Source organism: Engystomops pustulosus, unplaced genomic scaffold (assembly GCF_040894005.1).
Source record: "Engystomops pustulosus unplaced genomic scaffold, aEngPut4.maternal MAT_SCAFFOLD_216, whole genome shotgun sequence".
In the NCBI taxonomy this organism is placed as follows: Eukaryota; Metazoa; Chordata; class Amphibia; order Anura; family Leptodactylidae; genus Engystomops; species Engystomops pustulosus.
The window spans coordinates 107618-132376 of NW_027285096.1; the positions used below are offsets into that span (position 1 = coordinate 107618).

Here is a 24759-nt window from a genome sequence, read left to right on the forward strand (position 1 = left end):
TGACTGGAACACTCCATCCTATCCAGCGCCTTCTCCCATCTTCTTACATGTTTTTCCAAGTCAATTTTTTTAAATTTGGAATCAGATGAGATAAAATCCAGCGGAAAAACCTGGCAGAGACGGACATCTGCAATCCTCTCCTTATAGAAGCGGCAGACATCACCGAGCACTGGGTTCAGATCCAGAAAAAAATAAATCTAAATATTTCCATGACTATAATAGGATAGAGAGGGCCTCACGTGTTACAGGATTAGACCTCATACACACGGCCAGTGGTGCGCTCACACCCATGACCATAGAGAAATATTGTCCAAAGTGCAGGCTAGGCACGCTCTATAGGATCATACATCAGTATAGGAGTAACTGTGGGCAGTGGGATCATACATCAGTATAGGGGTAACTGGGGGCAGTAGGATCATACATCAGTATAGGAGTAACTGGGGGTAGTAGGATCATACATCATTATAGGAGTAACTGGGGGCAGTGGGATCATACATCAGTATAGGAGTAACTGGGGGCAGTAGGATCATACATCAGTATAGGAGTAACTGGGGGCAGTGGGATCATACATCAGTATAGAAGTAACTGGGGGCAGTGGGATCATACATCAGTATAGGAGTAACTGGGGGCGGTAGGATCATACATCAGTATAGGAGTAACTGGGGCAGTAGGATCATACATCAGTATAGGAGTAACTGGGGGCTGTAGGATCATACATCAGTATAGGAGTAACTGGGGGCAGTAGGATCATACATCAGTATAGGAGTAACTGGGGGCGGTAGGATCATACATCAGTATAGGAGTAACTGGGGGCAGTGGGATCATACATCAGTATAGGAGTAGCTGGGGATAGTAGGATCATACATCAGTATAGGAGTAACTGGGGGCAGTAGGATCATACATCAGTATAGGAGTAACTGGGGCAGTAGGATCATACATCAGTATAGGAGTAACTGGGGGCAGTAGGATCATACATCAGTATAGGAGTAACTGGGGGTAGTAGGATCATACATCAGTATAGAAGTAACTGAGGATAGTAGGATCACACATCAGTATAGGAGTAACTGGGGGCAGTAGGATCATACATCAGTATAGGAGTAACTGGGGGTAGTGGGATCATACATCAGTATAGGAGTAACTGGGGGCGGTAGGATCATACATCAGTATAGGAGTAACTGGGGATAGTAGGATCACACATCAGTATAGGAGTAACTGGGGGCAGTAGGATCTTACATCAGTATAGGAGTAACTGGGGGCAGTAGGATCATACATCAGTATAGGAGTAACTGGGGATAGTAGGATCACACATCAGTATAGGAGTAACTGGGGGCAGTAGGATCTTACATCAGTATAGGAGTAACTGGGGGCAGTAGGATCATACATCAGTATAGGAGTAGCTGGGGATAGTAGGATCATACATCAGTATAGGAGTAACTGGGGGCAGTAGGATCATACATCAGTATAGGAGTAACTGGGGGCAGTAGGATCATACATCAGTATAGGAGTAACTGGGGGCGGTAGGATCATACATCAGTATAGAAGTAACTAGGGGCATAGGAACATACATCAGTATAGGAGTAACTGGGGGCAGTAGGATCATTCATCAGTATAGGAGTAACTGGGGGCAGTAGGATCATACATCAGTATAGGAGTAACTGGGGGCAGTAGGATCATACATCAGTATAGGAGTAACTGGGGCAGTAGGATCATACATCAGTATAGGAGTAACTGGGGGCAGTAGGATCATACATCAGTATAGGAGTAACTGGGGGTAGTAGGATCATACATCATTATAGGAGTAACTGGGGGCAGTGGGATCATACATCAGTATAGGAGTAACTGGGGGCAGTAGGATCATACATCAGTATAGGAGTAACTGGGGGCAGTGGGATCATACATCAGTATAGGAGTAACTGGGGGCGGTGGGATCATTCATCAGTATAGGAGTAACTGGGGGCAGTAGGATCATACATCAGTATAGGAGTAACTGGGGGGCAGTGGGATCATACATCAGTATAGGAGTAACTGGGGGCAGTGGGATCATACATCAGTATAGGAGTAACTGGGGGCAGTAGGATCATACATCAGTATAGGAGTAACTGGGGGCAGTAGGATCATACATCAGTATAGGAGTAACTGGGGGCAGTAGGATCATACATCAGTATAGGAGTAACTGGGGGCAGTGGGATCATACATCAGTATAGGAGTAACTGGGGGCAGTAGGATCATACATCAGTATAGGAGTAACTGGGGGCAGTGGGATCATACATCAGTATAGGAGTAACTGGGGGCAGTAGGATCATACATCAGTATAGGAGTAACTGGGGGCAGTAGGATCATACATCAGTATAGGAGTAACTGGGGGCTGTAGGATCATACATCAGTATAGGAGTAACTGGGGGCAGTAGGATCATACATCAGTATAGGAGTAACTGGGGGCGGTAGGATCATACATCAGTATAGGAGTAACTGGGGGCGGTAGGATCATACATCAGTATAGGAGTAACTGGGGGCGGTAGGATCATACATCAGTATAGGAGTAACTGGGGGCAGTGGGATCATACATCAGTATAGGAGTAGCTGGGGATAGTAGGATCATACATCAGTATAGGAGTAACTGGGGGCAGTAGGATCATACATCAGTATAGGAGTAACTGGGGCAGTAGGATCATACATCAGTATAGGAGTAACTGGGGGCAGTAGGATCATACATCAGTATAGGAGTAACTGGGGGTAGTAGGATCATACATCAGTATAGAAGTAACTGAGGATAGTAGGATCACACATCAGTATAGGAGTAACTGGGGGCAGTAGGATCATACATCAGTATAGGAGTAACTGGGGGTAGTGGGATCATACATCAGTATAGGAGTAACTGGGGGCGGTAGGATCATACATCAGTATAGGAGTAACTGGGGATAGTAGGATCACACATCAGTATAGGAGTAACTGGGGGCAGTAGGATCTTACATCAGTATAGGAGTAACTGGGGGCAGTAGGATCATACATCAGTATAGGAGTAACTGGGGATAGTAGGATCACACATCAGTATAGGAGTAACTGGGGGCAGTAGGATCTTACATCAGTATAGGAGTAACTGGGGGCAGTAGGATCATACATCAGTATAGGAGTAGCTGGGGATAGTAGGATCATACATCAGTATAGGAGTAACTGGGGGCAGTAGGATCATACATCAGTATAGGAGTAACTGGGGGCAGTAGGATCATACATCAGTATAGGAGTAACTGGGGGCGGTAGGATCATACATCAGTATAGAAGTAACTAGGGGCATAGGAACATACATCAGTATAGGAGTAACTGGGGGTAGTAGGATCATACATCAGTATAGGAGTAACTGGGGGCAGTGGGATCATACATCAGTATAGGAGTAACTGGGGGCGGTAGGATCATACATCAGTATAGAAGTAACTAGGGGCATAGGAACATACATCAGTATAGGAGTAACTGGGGGCAGTAGGATCATTCATTAGTATAGGAGTAACTGGGGGCAGTAGGATCATACATCAGTATAGGAGTAACTGGGGGCAGTAGGATCATACATCAGTATAGAAGTAACTGGGGCAGTAGGATCATACATCAGTATAGGAGTAACTGGGGGCAGTAGGATCATACATCAGTATAGGAGTAACTGGGGGTAGTAGGATCATACATCAGTATAGAAGTAACTGAGGATAGTAGGATCACACATCAGTATAGGAGTAACTGGGGGCAGTAGGATCATACATCAGTATAGGAGTAACTGGGGGTAGTGGGATCATACATCAGTATAGGAGTAACTGGGGGCGGTAGGATCATACATCAGTATAGGAGTAACTGGGGATAGTAGGATCACACATCAGTATAGGAGTAACTGGGGGCATAGGAACATACATCAGTATAGGAGTAACTGGGGGCAGTGGGATCATACATCAGTATAGGAGTAACTGGGGCAGTGGGATCATACATCAGTATAGGAGTAACTGGGGGCAGTAGGATCATACATCAGTATAGGAGTAACTGGGGATAGTAGGATCACACATCAGTATAGGAGTAACTGGGGGCATAGGAACATACATCAGTATAGGAGTAACTGGGGGCAGTGGGATCATACATCAGTATAGGAGTAACTGGGGCAGTGGGATCATACATCAGTATAGGAGTAACTGGGGGCAGTAGGATCATACATCAGTATAGGAGTAACTGGGGCAGTGGGATCATACATCAGTATAGGAGTAACTGGGGGCAGTAGGATCATACATCAGTATAGGAGTAACTGGGGGTAGTGGGATCATACATCAGTATAGGAGTAACTGGGGGCAGTGGGATCATACATCAGTATAGGAGTAACTGGGGGCAGTGGGATCATACATCAGTATAGAAGTAACTGGGGGTAGTAGGATCATACATCAGTATAGAAGTAACCGGGGATAGTAGGATCACACATCAGTATAGGAGTAACTGGGGGCAGTGGGATCATACATCAGTATAGGAGTAACTGGGGGCAGTGGGATCATACATCAGTATAGGAGTAACTGGGGGCAGTGGGATCATACATCAGTATAGGAGTAACTGGGGGCAGTGGGATCATACATCAGTATAGGAGTAACTGGGGGCAGTAGGATCATACATCAGTATAGGAGTAACTGGGGGCAGTAGGATCATACATCAGTATAGGAGTTTCTGGGGGCAGTAGGATCATACATCAGTATAGGAGTAACTGGGGGCGGTAGGATCATACATCAGTATAGGAGTAACTGGGGATAGTAGGATCACACATCAGTATAGGAGTAACTGGGGGCGGTAGGATCATACATCAGTATAGGAGTAACTGGGGGCGGTAGGATCATACATCAGTATAGGAGTAACTGGGGGCGGTAGGATCATACATCAGTATAGGAGTAACTGGGGGCGGTAGGATCATACATCAGTATAGGAGTAACTGGGGGCAGTGGGATCATACATCAGTATAGGAGTAACTGGGGGCAGTAGGATCATACATCAGTATAGGAGTAACTGGGGGCAGTGGGATCATACATCAGTATAGGAGTAACTGGGGGCAGTAGGATCATACATCAGTATAGGAGTAACTGGGGGCAGTGGGATCATACATCAGTATAGGAGTAACTGGGGGCAGTGGGATCATACATCAGTATAGGAGTAACTGGGGGCAGTGGGATCATACATCAGTATAGGAGTAACTGGGGGTAGTAGGATCATACATCAGTATAGGAGTAACTGGGGGCAGTGGGATCATACATCAGTATAGGAGTAACTGGGGGCAGTGGGATCATACATCAGTATAGGAGTAACTGGGGGCAGTGGGATCATACATCAGTATAGGAGTAACTGGGGCAGTAGGATCATACATCAGTATAGGAGTAACTGGGGGCAGTGGGATCATTCATCAGTATAGGAGTAACTGGGGGCAGTAGGATCATACATCAGTATAGGAGTAACTCGGGGCAGAAGGATCATACATCAGTATAGGAGTAACTGGGGATAGTAGGATCATACATCAGTATAGGAGTTTCTGGGGGCGGTAGGATCATACATCAGTATAGGAGTAACTCGGGGCAGAAGGATCATACATCAGTATAGGAGTAACTCGGGGCAGAAGGATCATACATCAGTATAGGAGTAACTGGGGGTAGTAGGATCATACATCATTATAGGAGTAACTGGGGGCAGTGGGATCATACATCAGTATAGGAGTAACTGGGGGCAGTAGGATCATACATCAGTATAGGAGTAACTGGGGGCAGTGGGATCATACATCAGTATAGGAGTAACTGGGGATAGTAGGATCATACATCAGTATAGGAGTAACTGGGGGCAGTAGGATCATACATCAGTATAGGAGTAACTGGGGGGCAGTGGGATCATACATCAGTATAGGAGTAACTGGGGGGCAGTGGGATCATACATCAGTATAGGAGTAACTGGGGGCAGTAGGATCATTCATCAGTATAGGAGTAACTGGGGGCAGTAGGATCATACATCAGTATAGGAGTAACTGGGGGGCAGTGGGATCATACATCAGTATAGGAGTAACTGGGGGGCAGTGGGATCATACATCAGTATAGGAGTAACTGGGGGGCAGTGGGATCATACATCAGTATAGGAGTAACTGGGGGCAGTGGGATCATACATCAGTATAGGAGTAACTGGGGGGCAGTAGGATCATACATCAGTATAGGAGTAACTGGGGGGCAGTGGGATCATACATCAGTATAGGAGTAACTGGGGACAGTGGGATCATACATCAGTATAGGAGTAACTGGGGGGCAGTAGGATCATACATCAGTATAGGAGTAACTGGGGATAGTAGGATCACACATCAGTATAGGAGTAACTGGGGGCAGTAGGATCATACATCAGTATAGGAGTAACTGGGGGCAGTAGGATCATACATCAGTATAGGAGTAACTGGGGGCGGTAGGATCATACATCAGTATAGGAGTAACTGGGGGCAGTGGGATCATACATCAGTATAGGAGTAACTGGGGGCAGTAGGATCATACATCAGTATAGGAGTAACTGGGGGCAGTAGGATCATACATCAGTATAGGAGTAACTGGGGGCAGTAGGATCATACATCAGTATAGGAGTAACTGGGGGCGGTAGGATCATACATCAGTATAGAAGTAACTGGGGGCAGTAGGAACATACATCAGTATAGGAGTAACTGGGGATAGTAGGATCATACATCAGTATAGGAGTAACTGGGGGCAGTAGTATCATACATCAGTATAGGAGTAACTGGGGGCTGTAGGTTATATTTGGGTCACATGCAGGTTGCCGGCTGTACTGGGCCCGGACCCGGATTATCAGCAGCGCAGCGCTCCATCATTCCTACATGTTTATATCTCCCAGAGAAGAAATGTATCTAAACAATTTCCTAGAAATATAACATTAGCCGTCACGTGAGCGCAGCGCAGCGGCCTGCAGAAACTTCTCCCCGTCTCTGTTATGACATAGACTTCATAGCACGATACCGTAATAAATGGCCAGAGATGAGGCGAGATGCAAACACGAAAGAGAAGCCGTCATAAAATACAGAATTACTTATTTAATGTGCAACTTCAGGAGGGCAACCGAGCAACAAGTCAGCTCCAGAGACTAGCACTATAGTCTGAGACTGCTTAAAGGAGGGATGCTTAGGATAGGTCATGTTTTAGGATAAGTAATATCATGTAAATAGTGACTGCAGCAGAATAGTGAGTGCAGCTTTGGGGTACAATACAGGATTTAACTCAGGATCAGTACAGGATAAGTAATGTCATGTATGTACACAGTGACTGCACCAGCAGCAGAATAGTGAGTGCAGCTCTGGAGTATAATACAGGATGTAACTCAGGATCAGTACAGGATAAGTAATGTCATGTATGTACACAGTGACTGCACCAGCAGAATAGTGAGTGCAGCTCTGGGGTATAATACAGGAGGTAACTCAGGATCAGTACAGGATAAGTAATGTCATGTATGTACACAGTGACTGCACCAGCAGAATAGTGAGTGCAGCTCTGGAGTATAATACAGGATGTAACTCAGGATCAGTACAGGATAAGTAATGTCATGTATGTACACAGTGACTGCACCAGCAGCAGAATAGTGAGTGCAGCTCTGGAGTATAATACAGGATGTAACTCAGGATCAGTACAGGATAAGTAATGTCATGTATGTACACAGTGACTGCACCAGCAGCAGAATAGTGAGTGCAGCTCTGGGGTATAATACAGGATGTAACTCAGGATCAGTACAGGATAAGTAATGTCATGTATGTACACAGTGACTGCACCAGCAGCAGAATAGTGAGTGCAGCTCTGGGGTATAATACAGGATGTAACTCAGGATCAGTACAGGATAAGTAATGTCATGTATGTACACAGTGTCTGCACCAGCAGCAGAATAGTGAGTGCAGCTCTGGGGTATAATACAGGATGTAACTCAGGATCAGTACAGGATAAGCAATGTCATGTATATACACAGTGACTGCACCAGCAGCAGAATAGTGAGTGCAGCTCTGGAGTATAATACAGGCTTTTATGTAACATAAGTAATGGATTTACATTTTTAGATTTTGGTTTTTCTCTGGGGAGTTATTCGGGGGAATATGTGGTGACTCTTGTTCTTGTCCTGGTTCTTTCTGTCGTCTTGATGAACATTTTTGAAGCTTCTTGGAAAATCTTTATGATTTCTAGACCTGGGCCTGCGTTCTGTTATCCCTCACTATTCTCAGTCTGTATATACACGTGCCAGTAATTTCCACACACACTATATACAGATGAGGTTTCTGTGTATGAGGTCCCCTGGAAAAGCCTACAAATCACAGAGTGCGGCACAAGCAGTGGGAATGTGAGTGCAGCTAGAAGGCACTATAACCCATCCTGGTACTCTAATAATTCCTGCGAGTCCAAGGCTTCTTGTAGGAGAAGGCTCTAATGTCCTCTGGTCCTTTCTTTGGAAAGTTGTGGGTGGAGCCTAACTAAAAAGGCGTGGCTTTGTCTTAACTGTTTTAGCAGTTAAAGGGATTGTCCACTTTCGAATTTGGTATTGTTTGGCTTCCGAAAAGATGCACAATTTTCTAATATACTTCCTGTATCAATACTACACGGTTCTCTAGATCTCTGCTTGCTGTCCTTGAATAGAAAGCTTCTATGTTTACTTCCAGTGATTCTTTATCGCGCTTTAGTTTAAGAATGAATCCTGGAATTGTCTGACTCCCTCTTGTCTGACTCTTTGACCCCTGTTCTGTAGAGATCACTTTGCATGGGTCTCCTTATTAATATCACCGGGGGAGGATTAGAATGAGATGTAAAAGTTGCGTCTAGATATAGGTCCGCAGAGCTTGACCCCAACGCTGTCCCCTAGTAGTCAAGGGCATAGGGCTGCCGTAAAGCGTGTCTCTTAACGCTGTTCAGCAGCAACTTGGGCAAAATGGCCGTCCCCGTAATCGGGTGCAGACAATATACAGAGCGGTGGTCAGGGTCTTGCTGTATTTACTACTCATGAATCTGAATGTAGGTGAGAGATGATCTGCGAGGTAAAGCTTCTTCAGGTTATTACCTGTATTATCCGCTCCGCGCTGCACAGGTTACACACGACCTCTCTGCAGATTTCTTCCACCCTGTTCAGTGACCTGATGCCACCCTGCAACCTGCGCCTCCGCTTATCCTCTACAACATTGAGTGCGAAAAATATGTGGGTTTTGGTTGTAGTTTGGGCAAAGTGCCAATACGGCAATTTAAGCAGTATAACTCCTTGCTCTTTCACAGATTTAAATTGTATAGGCCCCTGAGGACACCAATACAGTAGAAAGAAGGAGAATAAGGTTGGATCATCATTGTAGCTTCCTTCTAGGGTCCTGGGCTGCCTGGGACTGCAAGAGGCCTTGAGTCCTGTCTGGTGAACCCTGCCCTGGGGTGATGGCATGGGTGCCCATATAGAGGGCTCTGAGTGCCACCCGTGCCATAGGTTCACCACCACTGCTCTACAATTATATCCCAGTCTTCTAGTTCTACGGCTGATGGTGACGGGGCTTTAATGAGGTTGTCTGCAATCCCCTACGCATGGGATTAGAAGCCGTAAGGGCTGCCACTCATTCCAAGAACCGGACCCCCAGACATTAGGAGAATGAGGGTTGTGTTCCCACTAGTGAGTGCAACCGCAGGTCCTGCTGCTCCGTTCAGTACTATGGGAGTGTAGGAAATTGCAGAGCACAGCGCTCGGGTATATGAATGGGAATGGACCAGTGGAGAGACTGGCAAAGAGGAGACAGATGCATGAGCCGGGCAGTAGAGTTATAGAGGGATCGGAGGGGTTAGCTGGGAGACCACAGAGAAGGATGTTGCAGTAGTCCAGGCGGGAGATGATGAGGGCAGGGATTAGTAATTCTGTAGACTCTGGAATGAGGAAGGGTTGGATGTCGGAGATGTTCTTGAGATGGAGGCGGTGGGTTGTAGTAAGGGCCTGGATGTGAGGCTTAAAGGATAAGGCAGAGTCAAGGATGACTCCAAGTAAGCAGACTATAAGAAGGGAGGAGATACCGGGACAAGAAATATAGATCTGTGTACCATCTGCATGGCAGTGCCCTTCAGAGCCTTTCTGCTCATTAGCATAGTTTTAAAAGTTGATTTTAAACTGCTTGGCTACATACAGTAATACTACACATCCATCTCCGTTTGCTCGGCCCCATAGTATCCTCTATGGCTGGTACAGTGGCAGCCAACCCTTGCCCCAGGAGACGATCAACAGGTTTCCATTCACTGACAGCAGAGATCTTATAAAGACAGATAAACTGATAAAGTGCATTCCGTATAGCCCTATAATAACCCCCCTATAATCCTTGATAATGAGGTTTTGCAGACATGAGATGTGGACCCGACAGTCCTGCGTCTTCCCATCCAGCACATTGTGACGTTCCCGGCGGAGCAGACTCCTGTTTATCTAATATTATTACGGAAGCGTCCAGACCGCAGCGCAGCGTCTGCCTGGGAACAGCGAGCGGGACAGAAGTGTAAGGGACATTAAAGGGGAAGGTCTCTCCGGGACCGCTCTCCGTCCGGCTACACGGGGCTTAATCAAATCTCTCGGCCGCTGCTAAATATTTTGTCTTGGCGGCTCGGAGGATTTCGTTTCAGGAATTTTCCACACAAGGTTTCTCAAGTCTTTGGTTTTATGAGGAAATCCTGTTTACGGTCCGGCGCTCGTACAATCTCTTTTATTTGGGGTAGATTAACCCCCGGATTATCAGCGTTTATTTTCTCAGTTTTCCACAATTCCCCGTTGTCTGTGACCCAGTCCAGAGACTATGGGAATTGTGTTTGGGAGGGAATGCTGGGGGTGGTAGTTCATCATAAAACTGGAGGCCAGGTGATCAGTGTATACTCCTTACTTGAAGGGGCTGTCTATGCAAGTAATTGATGATTGAATTGTTTGTGTGATGAAAAGTTATACATTTTTTCCATTCAATTTTACTTCTACTTTACTAGTCCTCTACATTACTACATACACTCACCGGCCACTTTATTAGGTACACCATGCTAGTAACGGGTTGGACCCCCTTTTGCCTTCAGAACTGCCTCAATTCTTCGTGGCATAGATACAACAAGGTGCTGGAAGCTCCTCAGAGATTTTGCTCCATATTGACATGATGGCATCACACAGTTGCCGCAGATTTGTCGGCTGCACATCCATGATGCGAATCTCCCGTTCCACCACATCCCAAAGATGCTCTATTGGATTGAGATCTGGTGACTGTGGAGCCATTTGTGTCCAGTGACCTCATTGTCATGTTCAAGAAACCAGTCTGAGATGATTCCAGCTTTATGACCTGGCGCATTATCCTGCTGAAAGTAGCCATCAGATGTTACAGGGTACATTGTGGTCATAAAGGGATGGACATGGTCAGCAACAATACTCAGGTAGGCTGTGGCGTTGTACCAAGGGGCCCAAAGACACCATGACACCACCACCACCAGCCTGACCCGCTGATACAAGGCAGGATGGATCCATGACACCACCACCACCAGCCTGAGCCGCTGATACAAGGCAGGATGGATCCATGCTTTCATGTTGTTGACGCCAAATTCTGACCCTACCATCCGAATGTCGCAGCAGAAATCGAGACTCATCAGACCAGGCAACGTTTTTCCAATCTTCTACTGTCCAATTTCGATGAGCTTGTGCAAATTGCAGCCTCAGTTTCCTGTTCTTAGCTGAAAGGAGTGGCACCCGGTGTGGTCTTCTGCTGCTGTAGCCCATCTGCCTCAAAGTTGGACGTACTGTGCGTTCAGAGATGCTCTTCTGCCTACCTTGGTTGTAACGGGTGGTGATTTGAGCCACTGTTGCCTTTCTATCAGCTCGAACCAGTCTGCCCATTCTCCTCTGACCTCTGGCATCAACAAGGCATTTCCGCCCACAGAACTGCCGCTCACTGGATGTTTTTTCTTTTTCGGACCATTCTCTGTAAACCCTAGAGATGGTTGTGCGTGAAAATCCCAGTAGATCAGCAGTTTCTGAAATACTCAGACCAGCCCTTCTGGCACCAACAACCATGCCACGTTCACAGGCCTCAAATCACCTTTCTTCCCCATACTGATGCTCGGGAGAACTGCAGGAGATTGTCTTGACCATGTCTACATGCCTAAATGCACTGAGTTGCCGCCATGTGATTGGCTGATTAGAAATTAAGTGTTAACGAGCAGTTGGACAGGTGTACCTAATAAAGTGGCCGGTGAGTGTACTTACCTTACCAGAAGTCTATACCACAACACATCTACCTTACTGGACTACACTACTTTATATCTACTTACTATGCTCTGTGTCTGTCTGGGATCTCGTATTCGCGGTGGCTCCCATGAAGCCGTATCACTATATCTCGGTTTTATCTCTTTATTAACATTACTCTCTTTTTTTCCCCTCTTTTAGTTTGTTTTCGTTGCTGTCTAAAAAACACAACAAAGTCCTGGAGCAAGCCACACAGTCTCTGCGAGGGTCCCTTGGCTCGGATGACTCTCCATTTCCTGACTACGTGAGTATCTTGCGTGTGACTGTGTGAGGCTGCTTCTCGTTGAGTCTCTTGGTTGCCACTGTCTGTCGAGCCCGAGACCAAGAGTCAACCTCGAGACTCTCAGGATGACTTCACGTCTCACATGTGGTTTACTGTACACACAGATGTGACAGAACCGCCACTCACTGGAGACTGTCACCAAGAGACAGACACTAGAGATCTCACTATGTACAGAGGGTAAAAGTCTTTATACAAGACTGAGGAATGTCTGTGTGTCCCTAATATGCACATTGTGTACATAAACAGGCAATTACAGGCACACAGTGATCTGCTCTTTGCAGCATGCCATAAATCAATGCCTTACAGAGAGTGATAAAACTACTATACTTTTTACAAGACTATAACTGCTATAATACTGCCCCCTATGTACAAGAATATAACTACTATAATACTGCCCACTAAGTACAGGAATATAACTACTATAATACTGCCCCCTATGTACAAGAATATAACTACTATAATACTGTCCCCCTATGTACAAGAATATAACTACTATAATACTGCCCCCTATGTACAGGAATATAACTACTATAATACTGCCCACCTATGTACAAGAATATAACTACTATAATACTGCCCCCTATGTACAGGAATATAACTACTATAATACTGCCCCCTATGTACAAGAATATAACTACTATAATACTGCCCCCTATGTACCAGGATATAACTACTATAATACTGCCCCCTATGTACAGGAATATAACTACTATAATACTGTCCCCTATGTACAGGAATATAACTACTATAATACTGCCCCCTATGTACAGGAATATAACTACTATAATACTGCCCCCTATGTACAAGAATATAACTACTATAATACTGCCCCCTATGTACAAGAATATAACTACTATAATACTGCCCCCTATGTACAGGAATATAACTACTATAATACTGCCCCCTATGTACAAGAATATAACTACTATAATACTGCCCCCTATGTACAGGAATATAACTACTATAATACTGCCCCCTATGTACAAGAATATAACTACTATAATACTGCTCCCTATGTACAAGAATATAACTACTATAATACTGCCCCCTATGTACAGGAATATAACTACTATAATACTGCCCCCTATGTACAAGAATATAACTACTATAATACTGCCCCCTATGTACAAGAATATAACTACTATAATACTGTCCCCTATGTACAAGAATATAACTACTATAATACTGCCCCCTATGTACAGGAATATAACTACTATAATACTGCCCCCTATGTACAAGAATATAACTACTATAATACTGCCCCCTATGTACAAGAATATAACTACTATAATACTGCCCCCTATGTACAAGAATATAACTACTATAATACTGCCCCTATGTACAGGAATATAACTACTATAATACTGCCCCCTATGTACAAGAATATAACTACTGTAATACTGCCCCCTATGTACAAGAATATAACTACTATAATACTGCCCCTTATGTATAAGAATATAACTACTATAATACTGCCCCTATGTACAGGAATATAACTACTATAATACTGCCCCCTATGTACAGGAATATAACTACTATAATACTGTCCCCTATGTACAGGAATATAACTACTATAATACTGTCCCCTATGTACAGGAATATAACTACTATAATACTGCCCCCTATGTACAGGAATATAACTACTATAATACTGCCCCCTATGTACAAGAATATAACTACTATAATACTGCCCCTATGTACAGGAATATAACTACTATAATACTGCCCCCTATGTACAAGAATATAACTACTATAATACTGCCCCCTATGTACAAGAATATAACTACTATAATACTGCCCCCTATGTACAGGAATATAACTACTATAATACTGCCCCCTATGTACAAGAATATAACTACTATAATACTGCCCCCTATGTACAGGAATATAACTACTATAATACTGCCCCCTATGTACAAGAATATAACTACTATAATACTGCTCCCTATGTACAAGAATATAACTACTATAATACTGCCCCCTATGTACAGGAATATAACTACTATAATACTGCCCCCTATGTACAAGAATATAACTACTATAATACTGCCCCCTATGTACAAGAATATAACTACTATAATACTGTCCCCTATGTACAAGAATATAACTACTATAATACTGCCCCCTATGTACAGGAATATAACTACTATAATACTGCCCCCTATGTACAAGAATATAACTACTATAATACTGCCCCCTATGTACAAGAATATAACTACTATAATACTGCCCCCTATGTACAAGAATATAACTACTATAATACTGCCCCTATGTACAGGAATATAACTACTATAATACTGCCCCCTATGTACAAGAATATAACTACTGTAATACTGCCCCCTATGTACAAGAATATAACTACTATAATACTGCCCCTTATGTATAAGAATATAACTACTATAATACTGCCCCTATGTACAGGAATATAACTACTATAATACTGCCCCCTATGTACAGGAATATAACTACTATAATACTGTCCCCTATGTACAGGAATATAACTACTATAATACTGTCCCCTATGTACAGGAATATAACTACTATAATACTGCCCCCTATGTACAGGAATATAACTACTATAATACTGCCCCCTATGTACAAGAATATAACTACTATAATACTGCCCCTATGTACAGGAATATAACTACTATAATACTGCCCCCTATGTACAAGAATATAACTACTATAATACTGCCCCCTATGTACAGGAATATAACTACTATAATACTGCCCCCTATGTACAGGAATATAACTACTATAATACTGCCACCTAAGTACAGGAATATAACTACTATAATACTGCCCCCTATGTACAAGAATATAACTACTATAATACTGCCCCCTATGTACAAGAATATAACTACTATAATACTGCCCCCTATGTATAAGAATATAACTACTATAATACTGCCCCCTATGTACAGGAATATAACTACTATAATACTGCCCCCTATGTACAGGAATATAACTACTATAATACTGCCCCCTATGTACAAGAATATAACTACTATAATACTGCCCCCTATGTACAAGAATATAACTACTATAATACTGCCCCCTATGTACAAGAATATAACTACTATAATACTGCCACCTAAGTACAGGAATATAACTACTATAATACTGCCCCCTATGTACAAGAATATAACTACTATAATACTGCCCCCTATGTATAAGAATATAACTACTATAATACTGCCCCCTATGTACAAGAATATAACTACTATAATACTGCCACCTAAGTACAAGAATATAACTACTATAATACTGCCCCCTATGTACAAGAATATAACTACTATAATACTGCCCCCTATGTACAAGAATATAACTACTATAATACTGCCACCTAAGTACAGGAATATAACTACTATAATACTGCCCCCTATGTACAAGAATATAACTACTATAATACTGCCACCTAAGTACAGGAATATAACTACTATAATACTGCCCCCTATGTACAAGAATATAACTACTATAATACTGCCCCCTATGTATAAGAATATAACTACTATAATACTGCCCCCTATGTACAGGAATATAACTACTATAATACTGCCCCCTATGTACAGGAATATAACTACTATAATACTGCCCCCTATGTACAGGAATATAACTACTATAATACTGCCCCTATGTACAAGAATATAACTACTATAATACTGCCCCCTATGTACAAGAATATAACTACTATAATACTGCCCCCTATGTACAAGAATATAACTACTATAATACTGCCCTCTATGTACAAGAATATAACTACTATAATAGTGTCCCCTATGTACAAGAATATAACTACTATAATACTGCCCCCTATGTACAAGAATATAACTACTATAATACTGCCCTCTATGTACAAGAATATAACTACTATAATAGTGTCCCCTATGTACAAGAATATAACTACTATAATACTGCCCTCTATGTACAAGAATATAACTACTATAATAGTGTCCCCTATGTACAAGAATATAACTACTATAATACTGCCCCCTATGTACAGGAATATAACTACTATAATACTGCCCCCTATGTACAAGAATATAACTACTATAATACTGCCCCTATGTACAAGAATATAACTACTATAATACTGCCCCCTATGTACAAGAATATAACTACTATAATACTGTCCCCTATGTACAGGAATATAACTACTATAATACTGCCCCCTATGTACAGGAATATAACTACTATAATACTGCCCCCTATGTACAAGAATATAACTACTATAATACTGCCCCCTATGTACAAGAATATAACTACTATAATACTGCCCTCTATGTACAAGAATATAACTACTATAATACTGCCCTCTATGTACAAGAATATAACTACTATAATAGTGTCCCCTATGTACAAGAATATAACTACTATAATACTGCCCTCTATGTTCAAGAATATAACTACTATAATACTGCCCCCTATGTACAGGAATATAACTACTATAATACTGCCCCTAATTATGTTAATTTTTGCAAAATTTACATCAAAATGTTTTTTTTTTTCTAAATATTGACATTTCCTAATGTTGCGGCTTTGTATTCTGTAACTCTTGTCCCTCAGGTAAGTCGTCATTAGTCAGCCGGGGACATTTCCCATCTGTGACGCCTTGTGAAAATGTTAACAGGCGAGTTATGGTCTTGTCCCAAAGATCAAATGTCTACAAACAGGGGGAGGTCAGGGGTCGCCCTAATGAGGGGCTTGGCAGGTCATAAAGCTGTAACTCTCACAAGACGTATGGGGAGGGTGATGGGGGGGGGGGACGTGTGGCTTCTGGATGTGGGAAATGGAAACCATTCCTGGGGAGGAGCATGCAGTGACGTGAGGAGCGGGAGGACCCCTCCACGATGGACCCGTCACCCACCAGCATAATCCAGACCTCCTCCAGTATATCTGTATATGATTTGTATATAGATATTTTATGTTTTGCCTCCTTTGGAAACCTCTGATGTATTTTATATGCAGGGAGCAGAGATGGAACGCTCCGGTTCTGTCTTCAAAAGTTCTCAAGATTGTTACATTTTACCAAATTTGCTACTTTTTGTGGTTGCGCCCCATCCCCTCTCCCCTGCAGAGAACTTGCCCAGATTTATGAAGTGGGAAAAAATTGCCCCCCCCCCCGCCCCCAGATTCACTCCCCACCAGGAAAGATTTGGGGATGGGTTGGGACTTTTCTGCAAATTTTGATTCAAATAGTTGCAAATCGACTCCAGACCTTAACTCCTCGTGTGCCGACTAGAATCCACATTTATCACTTTCTGTCTCTGTAGTTAATGTGATGTGCAGGGGACATCTTCCATGTGCCGCTTCTATGTGTGGTCTGTGGCTGTAACTGGGGTCCCTGCATTTGCCTTATATTGGGAGCTCAGTAACAGCCACCCACCCCAATGTAAGAGAGATGAAGGAACCCCAATAATAACCAGAACACCCCAAACAATAGCAGAACTGTTACTATTGTTGGTGTCTCTTATACTGAGGTCCCTACATTGCAGTCTGTGGTTGGTCCTGGGCTTTGCACTGTTTGGGGTCTGTGGCTATTATTGGGGTCCCTACGTGTGTCTCTTATATTGGAGTCTGTGGCAGTTCTTGGGGTCCCTACATTGTGGTCTGTGGTTGATGCTGAGGTTCTTTTAGTCTTTATTGATGTTTGGGGTCATCTGCGGGGTTCCGCTATTATTCTAGGTCTATGACTATTATTGGGGTCCCTTCCTTGGTTACCAGTATTGGGGGTTGTGGCCCCAGAATATGGACCTTTATGCAATGACCTATCCATGAATATAATATAATAATAAGAGAATACCCCCCATGTTATATAATGGTATTACCATAAGGGACACAAAGTAGTCGTCATTCCAGCTGTTTGTGTTTTATGTCGCATTGATAAATTCAGCTTAGTACTTCTCCAATTAGTCTCTAATTGACTGATAACAGAGAACAGTAGCTCCCGGAGAGGAGATATATCTATATCAATATCTATTGTCCTCTTTTATAGTTTTATACGTCCTTCAGTTTTGCTAAAAAAACTTTTATTGCAGATACTGACTGCAAATACATGTTCTAGTTGGCGCTGACATCCTTGTTCATGCACCTGAAAGCTCTGGATGAGCAGCTCTATACATTCTGTTGATATAGGACACATATATACATACTGATACATTACATTAGATGTAAGGTGAGGATGACAAGCGTCCGCCATAGGTGGGTAACGTCAGTCCACTCCCCCCCTAACATGGGAACGCATCCCTTGTGCCAAATCCCAACACCTTCCCACCTCTGAGGGCTCTTTGTTTAAAGTTAACGAACAGGGAATGAAAAAATTTTGTCCCGGGGGCAGATTAGTTGACGTCCTCAATGTCAACATGACAGTCTGGTGAGAGGCGGGGGGCAGGGGGCGCATAACTCCAGCGGAGTCCCCTAATGCAGACCATGGCGGGCAGGATTTGGGGATGGAGGGGCATTCCTGGTTCCACGCTCCGGCATTGCATCGTGCCTGACATTCCAATGTAAGTGTGACGCACATGCTGCTACTGGCCAGCAGGGGGCAGGAGAGCTCTCTGTACAGACTCCCTGTGACCTCTGCCTCCAGGGACATAGATCCCTATTGAACCAGAGAAGTGGGAACTTAAAGGAAATTCTCACAGATATAGATTATTATTCGCTCTTCCAGGGGATGTAGTACCGTGTGCAGGTAGATGATGAGAGTACAGGAAGATGAGAGTTCTGTACCCACTATCCCCATACAATGACGGGCGCAGAATAGGATGGGATCTCCTAACAGAGAGCAAAGGATCTCTATTGTCACCCTGGGGAATCTGCATGCTTTCATTTTATTTAAAGGGATAATCTCTTAAAGGAAATTTCCAATCAAAATCCAACATGACACTTGCTCATAGACCCAGGCACCGTGACTGTGGTAATCTTCTTATAGTTATTTTCCTTCGGAAATCCACATTTAAAATTATGCTAATGAGCCTGAAGGCTCCTGGGTGTGTTGCCAAAGACCCTCTGTGCTGTAGTTTCCTGTTACACTGTTCCGGAGCACTTCCCCCCACCCCATATGTGGTAGATTACATCAGACAGACATGAGGGAGGGGAGACGGTATAATGGCCTGTAAAGGTACAGCACTGAGGGGCTCTGGTAATGCCCCCAGAGCACTTCTGGCTCATTAGCCTAATATTAAAAGTAGATTTTAGATGGAGGGAGGCCATGGATGACTAATATATACGAAGATTACCACAATCACGAGTAAGTGTCCCTGGTTTATCATGACGATAAATTTTCGTTAATTCTATGCATCATTTCATAGCTGATAGAACTCCCTCCATGTGTATATTTGGGGTGTATGGAGGACACCGGGGGTTGGGTGGGTTCTGGTTGGAGAAGCCGGACATGCAGCGATCAGAATGGAAGAACAAATCTATCAGTTGCAGAAACTAAGCAGAAATCACCATAATAACAGTATAGATTTACCAGATATATATACACATACATATGTATATACCGGTATACACACACACATATTCCCTCTTTATGCCTGACCTGTTGAGGTATAATCCCTGTATGTATGTAGCGTCAAGGGACTATCACCAGATCTTCATTGAACTACCAACCCACTTAGGTCCGGGATGAATTCCCTTGTTTTTGTGAAGTGTCACCCGTTTACTTTAAAAAAAAAAAAAAAAATCTCCAGTCATGTGACAGTAAGAGTCATATTTTGCCTGAGTTGAGTCAAGTTTAGAGGCTGCGGGGGGAGAGTCACTTCACACACCTCTTATTTTGGTTCAGTAGCACCTAGAAACATTGTACTAGTGTCGTGTTAAAGATCTCCTCTTTCAGCTTGTACTTCTGCGAGCTACAGATTAGAGTATGGATGGGGATGCGAGCCACGGATAACCCTGTTATGTGACTGTCTGTATCGCCCGTACTGTATATCTTGTTCTACAAATGTGAAAGATCAGATTTTAATTTTTTGACGTGACCCCAGCAGCAGGTCTGTAGGTGCTCCAGGACCATAAATCCTGCAGCCTCTAAACTTGACTCCTCTTAGAAAAATATGACTCGTTTTCACATTAATTTGGTGGAGATTTAAAAATTTTTTTTATTATAGGTGAACAGTTGAGATTTCGCATAAGAGGGAAGTCTAGAAAGTACATTTCCTCCCCTTATGGAGGGGTCTGTGAGTTTAATGGGGTTAAATCTGGGGACAGAGACCCTTTTAGGGGGTCTGGGGGGTCCACTGTGAGTTATGTAAAAGTAGAGATGACTTCTTCATATATCCACATGCTGTAATGATTTTAGGGAAGCAGTGGCTCTGATGTTCAGACCTTATCTCCCTCGCGGAGTTTCCTCCATTACCCGGAGGCTCATTTGTCTTCCCTCAGATTGATTTGTCCTGTAAGGAAGTGAAACGGCGTCATGAATATTTTTTTGTAACACACACAATCCCGTAATCTGAGGGAAATGGACGTAAGAGAACTATTTAATCTGCCTGTTGTGAGCGCTATCAAGTCTCCAGGCCCTGTCTCTGCCGGCCTTCCTGTTTGTGCTACGTTGCGTTCTGTAGAAGGGCTTTCGGATAGCCCGGCAGCTTGATAGATGATACGATGGCGCAGGCTGCAATTAAACAGAGGCCGAGCGTCCCGGGGAAGAGGCCGCCGGAATAATAAGCACTTCAGAGCCCGCACAAAAGCCGCTCAGTGCCTCCCAGCTCTCCCACCACTTAAAAGCCAACTATTTTGGGTCCTGCCGCTCAGAATGTTACACTAATAACCTTCTCCCGGCCTCGCGTTATAGGTCTGTATAATCACATCAAAGAGCGGCGCAGGCCTCACCTGAATATCACACGTCTGTAAACCCTCCAGCTTCAGCGCTCGAGGGTCTCAGAGACACCGGTCACTTCAAGGGATGTCAGATCTCAGGATTTCTCATAGTTGTTGCTACTTTCTGTTGTGCAGGATGAAAGAAAGATGTTGCTTCTGAATTCCGAACCAGGATTTATAGATCTCCTGGAAGGTTCAGGATCCTTGTAGGGGCACAGATTTTTATTATGTCAAACATTAAAGTTATTTTTCGGCAAGACCCGGGAGGTGTGGATTAAAAAACTGCAGGCAGAAACTTTTTGGAGCATGCGGGTGTCATCTCTGAGGGATTCAGGACCACTCCATCTTCCATCTGATGAATCCCATCAGAGATCTTCTCTGTCCCTCTGGATAGACCACATCAGGCATCATTGTTGCTAAATGGACCCAACCAGTGGGATAAAGATGATGTCTGATGGGGGGCCCAACTACTGAGATAAAGATGATGTCTGATGGGGGGTCCAACTACTGAGATAAAGATGATGCCTGATGGGAGTACAACCAGTGAGATAAAGATGATGCCTGATGGGGGGGTCCAACTACTGAGATAAAGATGATGCCTGATGGGGGTCCAACCAGTGGGATAAAGATGATGTCTGATGGGGGGTCCAACTACTGAGATAAAGATGATGCCTGATGGGGGCCCAACCAGAGGCTGGTGCTGATTCAGTATTCACCTTTGGTGATGTATTCATGTACCGAGCTTGGTTCTGCTGGTGTATTTATGTACAGAGCTTGGTTCTGCTGGTGTATTCATGTACCGAGCTTGGTTCTGCTGGTGTATTTATGTACAGAGCTTGGTTCTGCTGGTGTATTTATGTACAGAGCTTGGTTCTGCTGGTGTATTTATGTACAGAACTTGGTTCTGGTGCTGTATTCATGTACCGTGCTTGGTTCTGATGCCTTATTCTTGTACCAAGCTTGGTTCTGGTGCTGTATTCCTGTACAGACTCCTCTAAATACCAGACCAAGAACCACATACTGGGCACCATCTGGCAATGTCTTTGGATCCTGATATCTGAAGGGTTTGCAGTTCCTTGTGTCTTCTTTCTGGCCAGTTACCTCTGTGATCTGCTTTTTCTCACGTGTCAGGCCTGACATATCTCCGGTGTGACCCGGCTGCACAGTGGCGGTCAGTCTAGGAAGTAGCCTGTCACCCTGACACGACACAGGGCACCGAGACACCGAGGGGGCTGTCTGCATTCCTGCGGACTAGACGGGGACTCGCTTGGACCACAATGAAGCTGAACTGCAGGATTAAACCCTCAGTAGTCCATGGGCCGGTATCGTACGTCACCGTGCACGTATCACATGTGCTGTAACGCCGCTGTGTGCATTCCCTGCCAGGAGCTTGTTCACATTCAGGTTTCCACACTTTGGCAATAAGTCTCTGTAGTTTCATTGAGTTGTAACAAGTTACAGAAGTTTCTGCGGCGCTGCCACCAGCGCACATGAAGGAAGGGCTCCACGGATAATATGTTGCTAATTACGGAGAATAATTAAATTTTCTGGGATTTTTGATCCCTGTAACGGACACAAAGTACCAGGGACAGAGCAGGAATGTACAAAGCTTTCCCCATACAAACATTTATACAAGAAGGTCCTGGAGGAGAAGAGAACGACCTCTCGGGTAATTGTTATTAATCACCGGAGCCCAATGTGAATCGTCTACTTCCTATAAAGATGAATCACAGCAATGTCTCCTTCCATTTACAGTGATGCAATGATTCATAATGCCTTCAGTGTCATAAACTACAACCCCCAGCATCTCCTCACAGCCTGTGCCCGCGGTAGCTTGCATGTTTCTGTATTATAGATGTAAACTATGGCGTTGCCGCTTAAGCAATTGCCTAATATAGAAGTAAGGAAAGACAATGTATGGTCACGTCCTTAACTTGTGCCAACCACTGGAAGTGGACAATTTAAAGGGGTGTTCTAGATGGCAGCATTCATCACATGACCACTAGGTGTCACCAGAACAGGGGACTGTTTAGTCAAATGCGATAGACTCTGATTGAAACCTTAGACCCTTGCCCAGCCCAACAGGACAGATCTCAAAAATGATAAAACACCACAAACCCACCTCTCTCTTCCCAGGATAGTGTGCACAGTTACCACTCCTCTAATTAAAATATGCAGTGCTAATTTAAATATACTCCACCCAGTGCCTCCTCAGCAATTCAAAATATTATAAGTGCCTCCCCCATCCTGCTGACTTTATTTTAAAACAGAATGTAATGAGAATTTACATGTTCATGAAAACAGCATGAGAACAATGCTCTGTGTTTAAATACAGCACCAGAACCTAGCTTAGTACCTAAATACAGCACCAGAACCTAGCTCAGTACATAAATACAGCCCCAAAACCTAGCTCAGTACATAAATACAGCCCCAAAACCTAGCTCAGTACATAAATACAGCACCAGAACCTAGCCCAGTACATAAATACAGCACCAGAACCTAGCTCAGTACATAATTACAGCACCAGAACCTAGCTCAGTACATAAATACAGCCCCAAAACCTAGCTCAGTACATAAATACAGCTCCAAAACCTAGCTCAGTACATAAATACAGCCCCAAAACCTAGCTCAGTACATAAATACAGCACCAGAACCTAGCTCAGTACATAATTACAGCACCAGAACCTAGCTCAGTACATAAATACAGCACCAGAACCTAGCTCAGTACATAATTACAGCACCAGAACCTAGCTCAGTAAATAAATACAGCCCCAAAACCTAGCTCAGTACATAAATACAGCTCCAAAACCTAGCTCAGTACATAAATACAGCACCAGAACCTAGCTCAGTACATAAATACAGCACCAGAACCTAGCTCAGTACATAATTACAGCACCAGAACCTAGCTCAGTACATAAATACAGCCCCAAAACCTAGCTCAGTACATAACTACAGCACCAGAACCTAGCTCAGTATATAACTACAGCACCAGAGCCTAGCTCAGTACATAAATACAACACCAGAACCGAGCAAAGTACCTAAATACAGCACCAGAACATAGCTCAGTACATAACTACAGCACCAGAACATAGCTCAGTACATAACTACAGCACCAGAACATAGCTCAGTACATAACTACAGCACCAGAACATAGCTCGGTACATAAATACAGCACCAGATCCTAGCTTAGTACCTAAATACAGCACCGAAACCTAGCTTGCTAACTAAATATAGCACCAGGACCTAGCTTACTACCTAAATATAGCACCAGGACCTAGCTCAGTATATAAATACAGCACCAAAAACCTAGCTCATTATATAAATACTGCACCAGAACTTAGGTCAGTATATAAATACAGCACCAG

The 24759-nt window shown here is 43.7% G+C and overlaps 1 protein-coding gene across 1 annotated transcript in view; it reads left to right on the forward strand.

Moving 5' to 3' along the window:
- The window catches only part of LOC140109544 (dymeclin-like), a 187331-nt gene that overhangs the window by 107480 nt on the left and 55092 nt on the right, over nt 1-24759 (forward strand). Inside the window, exon 14 of the mRNA XM_072132071.1 lies at nt 12430-12532. Coding sequence (XP_071988172.1) covers nt 12430-12532 — 103 coding nt within the window. The remainder of the gene's footprint in view (nt 1-12429; nt 12533-24759) is intronic.